Raw genomic sequence first — 12,941 nt, forward strand, 5'->3', positions numbered from 1 at the left:
TGCTTTTGCTGCATGTTTTAAGTGTTTTGAGAGAGTAACTGCCTTTTGCAAGCAAAATGTGTCATTTTGTCCAGAGTGCTTTTGTTCAGACATGGGTGTTAACTGTTTTGAGAATGTGATGTCAGAGTTGACACAGGTATCAAAACGATTGAGAAAAACTGTATTGTTCTAGCCACGCTCCACTAGGTGTAAGTACTGTATGGTTAAAGAACCCTTTTGGAGTCGGTATGTGTGTTCACAGTTGGATATTGACATTATTGAGAATACTTGTCAGAGGACATGTGCTTAAGCCATTATGGAGGGAGTGTTTAACATGAAGTGCTGTGATGTGTTACGTAACATTTAGCTATGTGTATAACTGATATAATGGACTATAATCAAAGATTAAAGATCAAAAGATGGAACATTATGTGCAGATAACATCCACTGGCCCTTGAATGTTGTCAGTGAGCTCAGAGAAATCAGTCCCTGAAATCTCCAGTGCTCTCTCTAAGATACTGCTCTCTGTATTTGCTATGAGTGTTTGTGTTTGTGTCCAAGTGTCTTTCATTTGTTTTCTTTGTGCAATGCACAGCATGTGTGTGTGTGTGTGTGTGTGTGTGTGTGCGTGTCATCACAGAGTGATGCTATTGAATGAATGAATGAAAGAGGACACATTATCATCAGTAAATGAAAATGCATTTATCTGCCTTCTCTGTGTTCAGTGAATCTACTGTACAAATGTGTCTGTATACATTCCTACAGCTTCACAAGTGACATGCATAGCTGCAGAACATCTCCAAACAGTGGGACATCAGACTAGGAGGCTCAATGATATTTACAAACGGAGTGTTTGATTCAAATGACTGAATCTAATGCTGACATTCAATTTTAGGCTTTTGTTCATTCAGTGATAATTATCACCTCACACAGCCCTGGCAGAAATTAATCTAAAAATAGAAAATATATTAAAATAAATATTCACAGCATGTACAGAGTTGTTAGGTGTTGATGAAGTAGACTGACACACATGCGCGCGCACACACACACACACACACACACACACACACTTGATTCTAGGTTTAAGCTTGAATTCTGCATTGAAGCCATAAGGATTATATTGTATTTCCTACATTGCTCTCAGAAAACCACAGGTTGTGATAAGTATAGGACTTTATCATCTATAGCTTTTTGTGATTGTCCGTGGCTACAGGCTAATCTTTCTATCTGACAAAAAAGATCACTTCATAGGCACTCTAAGCTGCCTAATTGTATTTGAAAAACAAACTGCAAAACAAACAGGAAAAAACATACCGTTATCCACGCATAGAGTGTACAGGATATGCAACCACTGATTTGGATTATGTATTTTAGGACAAAATATAGGACAACTTCAGCTAGATGCTCAGTGCATGGCTGTGGCTTGTGTAGAATTGCACAACTATTGGGGGGGGGGGTCCTCAGAAGCAAGTGCTCTATAGAAACACTCTGCTACTCAGCGTAATAATGTACAGATATTTCAGTAAACACACACACACACTAAAGTCCAACTATGGCCGTGGCTCCAGCCTGTGGGATAGGTCAAAGAGGGTCTCCTGGCTGCTGATTACGTGCAGGTATTTGACGCAGGTCATGTCTGGGTTGTCCTTCTGTCTCAGTGCGTCTCCTGTGGAACAGAGAGGCTCTTCAGGATCCTGAGCGCAGTGACTGATGAAAGGAACAATTAGATGGGATACAGTCATGATGAAAGGCAGTCACGCCATCATACGCACCCATGGGATCCAGCTGACATTGTTTAATCAAGCGCGCTGACTCGGCTATCATGTGCTGTTAGAACAAAAACAACACAGCAACCTTAATCATTCACCACACGTCACCAAGCCATCTGGCCTCTGCACTACAGACACGTGATGACCAAACCCTGATGCTGCCCGTTTGTCATGTCACTAAAGACCCCCCACAGTCTACTCACCAGCTTCTCAAAGTTGAGCAGGTTGTCCAGAAATGTCTTGTTGCCCTCATGAATGAAAGTAATGTCTGTGGAAACAGAGGACACAGTAACTGCACTGTCATTAGTGTAAAACAGGCCAGTATGAGGAGAAATCTCCTGTTAAAATAATGTCAAGTTGTTAGATTATAACTATAGCAAAGATGCAACGCAAAACACTGTAATGGATATTGGGATGTTAAAAGCACCATGATAATTGGCATAATACAGTAGTTCCTAACTACATCTTTCTCTGAGGGTCTCTGAGGTCATGGCCATAGAATAGATTGTGAGTAGTCATGATAAACATAGAGCATGCTAGGAGCATCTTGTGTTGACAAAATTGGCTTTGGTGACCTTTAAGTAGCAGAGGCAGGAAAGGAAGCTTAGGGGTCTTCATCTTCTTGAAGGTAGTCCTATAAGCCTTGTGGTTGAGGGAAGGGTCCTAAGACAAAGAAGAAGAGTGTTTGGTCTTTTGTGTTTCCATGGCTTTTGTGTTTCAGGTGTTGCCAGTATTCTTCTGCACATGATTAAAGGAGCGATTTGTAGGATTGTTACGGAACGTTCTGTAGGCCAAAATCAAAACACTGGTGAACGTTCTCAAGACTACCAGACGCGAGCCTCTTCTGGGTTGCCAGATGTAGCCTAATGAAGACTTAGCTAACGTTAGTTGACCTGCAGCTGCTTTAATGTTTCTCCAACCATAACCCAGCTACACATTACGGAAACATTGAAAACAAAAAATACCTCTCTAACCAACGTAACATATTTAGCTGAAGTTAGCAATGCAGATGAAGTTTAGCCTAGGCTACCTGTCGTGGAGAAATATGGCCAACTCTGCGTCAGACTTGATATTCTTCGTTTGACGAAGATGTCGCCATCTCAGGAAGCTCATCCGATGTCCACTTTATGTGTTTCTTGTTTTAATTTTGGAAATGTGAAATTTGCCTGCCTCTCGTAGGCGTTCATGACTAGGCTACAACTGAAAGCAAGTTGACAGGTGGCCTTTGCTAATTTGGCAACACAAATAGGAGGACACGCCAGCCCATTATTAATACGCTATTCTAGAATTAATAATTCAAAACAAACGAAAATTCTAAGAGATTCCGCCCCGTAACTCTTTTTTTTTTCATGGGTTTTACGGGTTATAGTAATGTTGTCAAATAATCAATCAATCAATCAATTCATCGTGTTTCCTTACTCTCTGACAACATATGGTGATCATTTTTGGAATGGTTACAATTTATTTTCCATTATTTCCTACATACTGGTCCTTTAAATGGGATAAATTCCCACTCACTGGTAAGCCTAAACCAAACATCAAACATGTTAGATTTAGCTGTTACATTGTACCATTCATTTTACACAGCTCCCCACAGTATGCAATAGAAATCGCCATGGGAATGAGGTCATACATAATATGGAATAAATAATGCTTTATTTGACTGAATTTAATGAATGTAAAGTTTACAAGGTTTTTTAGGGGTTTACTATGCTGTTAAACTGACTAGCCACCAACAGTCTTATATGTTTACTAGTGTGTATACCTGCCATATGGATGCTTATGCTAATGAGTTTCCCCTGACTGCAGTTTGTCTGTTTATCGGCTGGCTTCCAACTCTCTGTGTCCCCTCCCCTCCCTTCAGCCCCGCCCCTCTCTGTCTGTCTGTGTCCCCTCCCCTCCCTTCAGCCCCGCCCCTCTCTGTCTGTCTGTGTCCCCTCCCCTCCCTTCAGCCCCGCCCCTCTCTGTCTCTCTGCTCAGCCCATCTCAGGCTGATGGGGCCCCCTTTCGGCCTGCTGGGGATTTGCTCAAAGCTTTTTCCTTTTTCCTTGCCGCCACTACCTACACACTTACTCTAGCCCTAGGGTGTTCACTTCTTGCACAACCTCCATGATACACACTCTACCATAACATCTAACTGTACCACTTCTACTCGTGTATAGCCTACTGCATAACAGTGTCAGTGCCCTGCCTGGAATGTGAAATCTTGGTGGGTCCATACATTTCTTCATTTGAGTTTTTCAAGCTCAAGTATTAACATTTCATCAGAATCAGAGACTCTAAAAATAATTGATTTGTTTGATCATATTAGAAACAGAAATGCTCAACAATAATGGGCTATATAAAGCACATTACATATTATTTACACATTTGCGCCTCATTTAATCATGATACTCCAAAAAAGTAAAATATACTATATATTGCACAATATACAACAGTATGTCTAATTTTAAAAGCTAATCTAATTCTAGCGAGAATGTATTGGGGATGATGATTTTGGATCATGTTTGAGCAGCTTCTCAAGTGGATGTCTCTTGAGAGCAAATCTGTGTGACATCACAGACACACAAACATGCTCCGTCATGTCACACATGTCACCACCATAAAGCACCATCTGTCACAGTGTTCCCAGCAGGGAGTCAAATCAGGGCATCGTGTCTTCTCTCCTAATGAGCTTCTCCCAGTCATAGGATTCAGCTGCTTCTTCATAAGCCCATCTGTCCATACACAGAGAGGGGCACACACCACACACAATGACTTACTGTCAGGGCCTCCAACTCCGAAAACAGCTTACGGAATTTCCCTGGAACTTTCTGTTGGCCAAGACAGGGAGAGATTTGAAACAAAAGTTTAAAAGTCACCACAGATGCATTATACCGTATGGACAGTATAGTTGCATACTCTAAACCACACACGCGCACACACACACACACGCACACGCACACGCACACGCATACGCACACGCACACACACATACACACACACACACACACACACACACACACACACACACACACACACAAACACACATACTCCCCCCGCCCCACACACACAAATGTCCTCACCTCCCATGTCTGACTCAGGCGACTAATAGCAGCTGTATTGAGGCCCATAATGATGGCAAAGAAGGAGTTCATATTCCTCTGAGCTTTACAACTGAGGGAACAATTACAGAAAAAGTAATTATGGTCAGAGCCACGAGCAAAGCAATTAGAAATCGTGCCATTAGTCACAAGTATTGGAAACAGACCCACCGCATCTAAGGAACATATCTCTAATATATGTATTATAACAACAAAGCCATGCAATGTTCCGGCCCTGGACATTATTGAACATATTTTCATGACTGGCACACAGCACAAAATGAGCCTTGAAGAAGGAAATCATTCTGTTTGCCAATTTAAGTCTGACACAGCACCATTATTCTCCATGTCATGAGTGCTGCTATTTAAAATGTTTACGTCTGAAGGATTATTAGCATTTATTTTGAATGACCTTAGAGTGAAACCATTTGATTTCTACAAGTAGGCCTACAGTATCAATCAAACCTTCTCACATCAAATGACCAATTATTATTTTTTACGATTCATTCAATTAACTTGGCAGAATTTCATGTTATTACTATTATTATAGTCTGTATTGATGCTACTGACTGTGTGTGTGTGTGTGTGTGTGTGTGTGTGTGTGTGTGTGTGTATGTGTGTGTGTGTGTGTGTGTGTGTGCGCATGCATTCGTGCTTGCGTGTGTGTGTGTGAGTAGCAGACACTTCGTGACCAAAGTGACTTTTGTCAGCTATATTACAAGGGATCACATTGTCCCCGGAGCAACTTGGGGTTAAGTCCCTTGCTCAAGGGCACAACGGTGGAAGCCGGGAATTGAGCCGACAACTTTCAGGCTACTGCACACTAGCCCAGCTTCTTAACCACTATACTACCACCGCCCTCATGTGTGTGTATATGTCCAATTAATATAGCAAGGATTTGCTCACTGAGCTGCAATCTTGATTAACTTCTTCAAAACTTGCACCCGCTTGCAGAGTGAGGTGCAGAGCAGCACTTCGGTCATCACCCAAAGCTGAACTTCATTGCAGCGCTGCAGCAGCCTCTCCATCGCCCCTGTGTGGCCAACATAGGCATCACGGCTGCAGGTGAAGCAGATCAGCTCTGGCTGTGGGAGACAGATGATGACAGCACCACAACAGGTCTCTGTGATGGTCTTGAAATGGACTAGATTAAACAGCCACTACCAAAGATTCATTTTGAAGGTGCCACTGCAAATACAACCCTCCACCTCCCCCACACCTAATGCCAATGTTAATAGTCAGTCAATAACATTTATTTAAGTAAATGTATTTAATAGTCAGCTGAATGAAATGGACCCTAATCAAACCAGTTTGGGTTGCTATACTCATTGCTGCAACAAGAAAAACAAATCATAATGTTAAAGCAACTCTGGTCCATTATCCCAAAAAACCTGACAACCTATCACAACAAGATGCATCTGCTGAATTTAAATTAGGACTCATTTGGCCTCATACACAAGGCATGTGAGGGATAGCTTTTCATATTAGCAAAATGTAGCTTCACCAATCTACTTGATATTGTTATGGTTTCACAGACTCCTTTTTTAATAGATATAAAGGAACCTACCTCTTGTAGACAATGAAAGAGACTCCAGTCGAAGTTGGTTAGGGTGATAGCCACATCCCAGGCGTTAAGGCCAAGCAGGTGTGATGTCCTTTGCTGTTGTTGGCCATTAACAGTCAGAGGGTTCTACATCATGCAGAAGACAAAACTAAACTACTGCCATACATTTGACACAGGGAACACTGCACTGATAATAACTCAACTGAGAGTCAGCAGCTGATGTCTTACCATAACTGTAGTCAAGTCTTTCCTGTAAACCTGCAGTCTCTCTTCAGATGAGAGGCAATCTGAGAAAACACTGTCTTCAGGCTGAAACAGCACCTTCTCTGAAGACACAGTGGGGAGCGTATCAGGCTTGATGAGCACTATCATTAAGAGCTAACTCCGTATATGAGATAAAATCATCATCATCATCAGACCAAAAAGATGCCATTTGTAGTCTTAGGTTTAGTCAACCTTGACCTCACCTTATTGTCCATGTCCTTACCTCCAGAGTAGGTAAGAGCAGCTAGCACCATGTCTTCCTGAGGGCAGTCCAGGAGGTCAGCCAACAATGACAGCAGCTGCTGTGCTCTGACAGAGCTCTGTGCCTTCACACTGATGTAGGAGTCCTCACTCACATACATAGAGTACAGCACTGTGGACCAGGCAGGCACATTAGAACCCTTAACACTGATGTAGGAGTCCTCACATACATACATACACACACACACACACACACACACACACACACACACACACACACACACACACACACACACACACACACACACACACACACACACACACATTAAAACCGCCCTTAAGTAAGTAATGACAAATGTGTTTGGTATTTCCTTGAAAATGGTAAGTCACTTCTGCATATGCCCCCTCCAAAATGAATGTACATGGAAAGAGAGAGACAATGACTTACCCTCCCTCTCCTCTCTTGGCATGGTTCTGAGATGAGGCCAGTTGTCCTTAGCACTGAGTTGTTTGTGAAGTACTTTGCTCTAAACGTCAGATAATTACCATTACTGTCAGTGACCACACTCACATACATATACATGTTTGAGTGATTTTTTACAGCAGGGGTAAGTGAATATACTCAGACACTTTCTAAAGGCAATGCTCCCTCCCTCAGATGCTGAAAGTTAGCTCATCTAAAGCATGGTGGAAAAACATAGACTACCCAAAAGAAATCCAAAATAACCGATCCAAAATAAGAGATACTTCTTACAGAGAGAAACATTACATGGTACAACACTAGCTTCCCAAATTCTTCATATATCTGACGTCCTCTTGTTCTCTAGAGTCTTCAAAAGTCTTACCTTTTGATGAGGTGAAAACTTATCCACAGTGCTAGACAGAGAAATAAAAATGTCAAAGTTTGTGGAGTTTGTTTAGAGTTAAATGTAAACATTAACATCTATTAGTGGCTCATTTTCAATAACGAAAACATCAACAGTGTTTACACCTTACAACACTACAATTAGTAAAATGCCACAGTCATATTAAGATATAACTGCAAGCAGCAATGTAGGGGCTAAGCAACCTATTGCTGGACATTGTTGGTATGGACACATTGTGTTATGGAAAAGGTTGCAAGCACTCAAGCATTATGGACAAGGTTGCAAGCACCCTTAGGCGGCAGCAGGTTTACACTCTCTAATCTAAATCCATAGCACCATTAGCCCAGGCCCATGATTGGAAGCTGTGAGAAGGCACATCATGACCCTGATGTCTCACAGTGTACAAATCCCAGGCAGAGTGTTTGTAGCATGAGGGACCGAACCACACACTCTATATACTCCCCAGCTCTCCTCCTGTCTTGAGACCCATGGGTTGTAAACTCACAAATGGCTTTAGCAATATGGGTTTGAGCTATCACAGCTGTCCAAAGGAGGCCATTTGGCTAACACCTCATTTGAACACTTCATAACACTTTATATAAAAGCCTGTCTGTCTGTGGACGCCTCAGGTCTACCCCTGAGCGCTACACCCATAGCAGCCAGGCGAGTCTGAATCTGAGTGTGGAGAGAAGGGGGCGGGGGGTGAAAGTGGCTGGATAATGGTGGCTGTCAGGGGGAGTTATGGGAGTGCCCTCTCTATTGGAAGGGGTCAGGACAACACGCTGCTGCAGTGGGACAATCGGCCGAGCGAGTGGCACTATTTGCTCTGTGAGGCCAGAGGGTCCAGCAGACCAGACGATCCCTGGCCCTACGGCTCATGTCAGACACACAGTTCACAGCATGTTGACTTTTGGTCATCCCTTCAGGCTCTATTAGTCTGAGACTGGACATTTTGAGCATAGATTGAACTGTCTCTCATGTAGTGCATGAGACATTCAAAAGTCACCCACTGCCTGCACTGCATGGAGAGAAGTCTCTGGATGTCTTTAAGATCCTTCTCCAGAGGTGGGAAGTCATAGATGTCATCCAGCACACAACGATACAGACTCTGGAAAACAGTATGACAGCATTTACATTATAAGACATGTAAGCCCTTAAAAAAACTAACAGCATTCAAATGACCGCATACAAAACCAGCATAACATGTCATACACACCGGTGCTTCTGAGAGTAACTTATGGTATCATAGGTAAACAAACTTTATAACAATGTGTGAATGAAATTAGCATTTAAATATCATCTTCTAATTTTCAACTTCCTCTATCTCTGCACCCTCTGCTGAGTGTCTGCCTAGTCCCACCTTCATGAACAGGTTGATGTACTCGTTGTCTCGGAGGAAGTTTTTGTAGAGAGCGTTCCACTGGGACACAATCAGCAGGATCTTACGTTTCCTGAGCAGGACAGTAGTCATGTCCTCATGTAGTGGGCTGCGCTTGGAACAGTAGGTGATCACCAGGGGAGTTAAGAAGAACATTTTACCAGTGTAAGAGTGAGTGTATGTGGGGAGGTGTGTGTGTGTGTGTGTGTGTGCGCGTGTGTGTATTGTGTGTGTGTATATGTGTGTGTGTATGTGTGGGTTTATATATGTGTGGGGGTGGGGGAGGGGCTAAAGAACAGAAGGATATTGTCCGAGGAGAGCTTGGCATAAATCATTGGTTGACATGAAGACCAAGTATGTAAGCAGGAAGTCATACAGGAGCGTGTCTGCTGGGAAATAAAACAGAAAGAGATATGGCCATATGTGAGTTAGAGAGCTGGAGCTCACGGTCCCTTAATGCCCCTGCTAACTCACTCAGTTACAGCCCAAATACTAAAGGTGTCAGATATTTTCCCTGTGCTGATTTCAGACCTTGAATACAAGTCATACTCACATAGACTTATGTTCCAAACAGAGAACTATGTTGGTTTTCAAAAAGAAAATGGAATTGTTTTCAGAGGCCCATCCTTTCACAGCTGGTATTCTGAATGATATTTTCAAAAGCAGTTGATCTCTGTTGGTGTTCCCTCTTACTCCCCCTCTATCCCCCTCCCCTCTCCTCCCACCCCTCCCTGTTACAACCACCTTCTCATATGTGGATCATATCATACAGAATGCAGAGCCTCTAATAGTGTCTTTTTGTTCTGGGAGGAGGAGGAAGCAGCTCCAGCAAGTCACCTTGAATGCAAGTATTCAAGGGCACGTATTCATGTCTGTGCTCCTTCTCCATAGAGGAAATGTATATACTGACAAGAGAGGGAAGTGTTGTAAGTGAACGTGACAAAAGGGTTATAGAGAGTTCTCAGAGAAAGCCTGGTCTTTTGTTGGAGAAAAGATGAGGAAACACAGCCTGCCCTCTTCTTATATGTACAATAGTTTCTTTTGAGATGTCTGCATCTTATTTTTAAGGATCTTTGAAGTGGCAAAGTGGTTGAAGATTGCATATTAATCTTAATTCAGGCAACACCCTTTTGCTAAAAAAGTAAGCTAATGTCTTCTCTGTCTGTAAGGAGGAACAGTCCACCATTGACCGCCATGATAGTGTATTGTAAAAACACTGCCACTTAGTCGTCACTCTGCTTTGCCAATCATCAACCACTTTACTGTTAGCCACTAGAAAGGAGGCTAGCCAGGACCTCATGTTTACTGACCCTTAAAAGCAATAGCCTTTAAGTCAATCTCAGAGAGCCACATCATCATCCCTCAGCTAATGACTTGTGCCTCCTGCACGACCATACCTCAGTTTTAATTTGCTCATCTGGTGTTTAAAGGGCCAAATCGTGGCGATTCCACGCCTGGCTCGAGCCTTTAATCTATTCTTAAATGATCTGAGTGGCAGACAGCTGATTCGCTGATGAGGATGCACCCTGTTCACAGCTCACTCTCATTTCCCTCAATCTGCCTCCGCTCAATAGAATTACCTCTCACACGCAGGAGTCAGAGCTGAGCTGCTATTAGTTTAGCGGTCTCCCTAATGTGTTTACAGGATGGGAGGGTACGGTTTTGTCCTTGAAAGGAAAACCTTATTGTTTTATTGGTTAACCTTTTGAACTTTTCCTACAATATGTACAATATTTTTTACAGAGGAGATTTGACACTCTTTATTTATTCATTGTATTCTACACTGCCGTGTGTTTGGTAGATAATAGCCTTATTCCAAATGCACTATTTATTCTAAAGACACTGCAATGGTAGAGAATAGCCTTATTCCAAATGCAGTATTAATTCTAAGGACACTGCAATGGCAGATAATAGCCTTATTCCAAATGCAGTATTAATTCTAAGGACACTGCAATGGTAGAGGATTTTTGTCCTCTGTGGTGTAACCTGAGGAAAAAACAATAATGGACACAGCTAATATCTTTAACATTATCTGTGTAAATTAATAGATGTGCACATTGGTCATTTTTAACAAATGTGGTGTGTTTGTGGGAAAGGGGAGGAGAGAGAGAGAGAGAGTGTGTGAAAGAGTGAGAAGGTGTGTGCATGCAGTTGTAAATACTCTTCTTTAATTTCACACTGGCTAGCTGAGCTGTGTTCTGCTCCACAGAGTTCCTCACATCATTATGTTAATCTGAAGCAAACAGCTGCAAATTCTGCTTTCTCTCTCTCTCTCTCTCTCTCTCTCTCTCTCTCTCTCTCTCTCTCTCTCTCTCTCTCTCTCTCTCTCTCTCTCTCTCTCTCTCTCTCACACACACACACACACACACATACTGTGCACACACACACACACACATAGTCTACACAAAGAAACTACAGAGATCGACACAGTAATGCAAACAAAGACCCCCACACTCGCATTCAAATCACTACTGTTGTACGATGGCGTCTCTTTCTTTCTCTCTCTCCCTTTGGTTTGTGTGTGTGTGTGTGTGTGTGTGTGTGTGTGTGTGTGTGTGTGTGTGTGTGTGTGTATGTGTGTGTGTATGTGTCTGTGTATCTCCTGATGGTTGAGAGACAGGATGAATATTTCATAATCTACAGTAGGAGATCTGGAGTCTCGCTGCAGTAACTGGTTGAAGTTTCCAGCTGCTCCCAAACATCCTTCACCACTGAAGACCGTGGGCATGGGCTTTCCCTTTTGTGCAGGGAATTACATACAGCACACTAACTGTATGCACTTTATGCTGCTATGTTAAGTTCACTTACTGGCCACAGTGGATATGTTATGTTATGGCTTACACAACGCTGGTCATGTCTGACAGATTTTTTGGAAGCATGAATGCATGTCCATGTGTGCACAATTCATGCATAAAGATAGAGATGTCTACTAACCTCCAATGACATCAGAATGCACTGTCAGCTGTTTTTACATTCTAAAAGGATGGGTGGAGAGTTACTTTAGCACTCGCACCAGAGACAAATGAGTTCATACACTCTTAACTTCCAACTATGCAGACCTAAACACACAATTCATTGATCCACTCAGTGGTCATCAATCACAGTTGTCCTAGTCTAGTCAGATTTTACTGAATGTTGTCATTGTAAGCATTACCTGTGTCCCACTGGCCAAAAGCATTTATAATCATGCCTCACATAATGTGTAGTCTGTGTGTGTAATGTGTGTATATCTTGTGTTGTGCGAAGCAGAGGAGAGCAGATATGAAATACACTGTGAAAGGAAGAAGCCCCACAGCACGTGTAGAGTGACTGTAGCACTGAGGAGAAGACTGACTGGTCTGGAAGGCTAAACACTAAACAGCTGCATTCCCACCTCAAGCCCTCCAGCACACTCTCCCCTGGATCATGTAAACATGAGGCTCATGCCATCTCATGTGTGCTGCACAGATACAGCAACAACAGAGGCTGTACAGGGGTGAAATCAATCAATAACGGCCTCAAATCCCTTTACTCACAAGAAGTGAGAGCGCAAGCATAGGATACAAACATGATATTACAAACACACAGACACACACACACACACACACACACAAGAGAGAGAGAGAGAATCTATATCCTAGAGGAACCTTTCCTGTGAAATGATCTGGTTAGGCTCACCCTCTTCTCCTCATGAGATCTCTGTTTCTTCTTTCCCCTCATCTGCCCTCATCCCCTGCACATACCCTCATTGCTCTCTCCTTCCCTCGTGTACCTTCCCCGCGGTCAAAAAGGCTTGACAGGAATACTATAGTTGCTTCTCTAGAGCTCTCATACATTTCACCTCATTCAGACATTTCA

At 42.7% G+C, this 12,941-nt stretch overlaps 1 protein-coding gene across 1 annotated transcript in view; it reads right to left on the reverse strand.

The window, feature by feature from the left end:
• Positions 1-585: 585 nt before the first annotated feature.
• LOC121721420 (rap guanine nucleotide exchange factor 5-like) overlaps positions 586-12,941 on the reverse strand; it is a 14,064-nt gene continuing 1,708 nt past the window's right edge. The window contains exons 2-16 of the mRNA XM_042108326.1: positions 9,412-9,490; positions 9,087-9,231; positions 8,737-8,834; positions 7,706-7,736; positions 7,309-7,387; positions 6,883-7,032; positions 6,624-6,721; positions 6,399-6,521; positions 5,738-5,916; positions 4,814-4,904; positions 4,511-4,561; positions 2,324-2,411; positions 1,952-2,016; positions 1,752-1,806; positions 586-1,645 (exon numbers count right to left, since the gene is read on the reverse strand). Coding sequence (XP_041964260.1) covers positions 1,530-1,645; positions 1,752-1,806; positions 1,952-2,016; positions 2,324-2,411; positions 4,511-4,561; positions 4,814-4,904; positions 5,738-5,916; positions 6,399-6,521; positions 6,624-6,721; positions 6,883-7,032; positions 7,309-7,387; positions 7,706-7,736; positions 8,737-8,834; positions 9,087-9,231; positions 9,412-9,490 — 1,448 coding nt within the window. The 3' untranslated portion in view covers positions 586-1,529. The remainder of the gene's footprint in view (positions 1,646-1,751; positions 1,807-1,951; positions 2,017-2,323; positions 2,412-4,510; positions 4,562-4,813; positions 4,905-5,737; positions 5,917-6,398; positions 6,522-6,623; positions 6,722-6,882; positions 7,033-7,308; positions 7,388-7,705; positions 7,737-8,736; positions 8,835-9,086; positions 9,232-9,411; positions 9,491-12,941) is intronic.

The sequence above is a fragment of the Alosa sapidissima genome, chromosome 10 (genome assembly GCF_018492685.1).
Source record: "Alosa sapidissima isolate fAloSap1 chromosome 10, fAloSap1.pri, whole genome shotgun sequence".
Taxonomy (NCBI): domain Eukaryota; kingdom Metazoa; phylum Chordata; class Actinopteri; order Clupeiformes; family Clupeidae; genus Alosa; species Alosa sapidissima.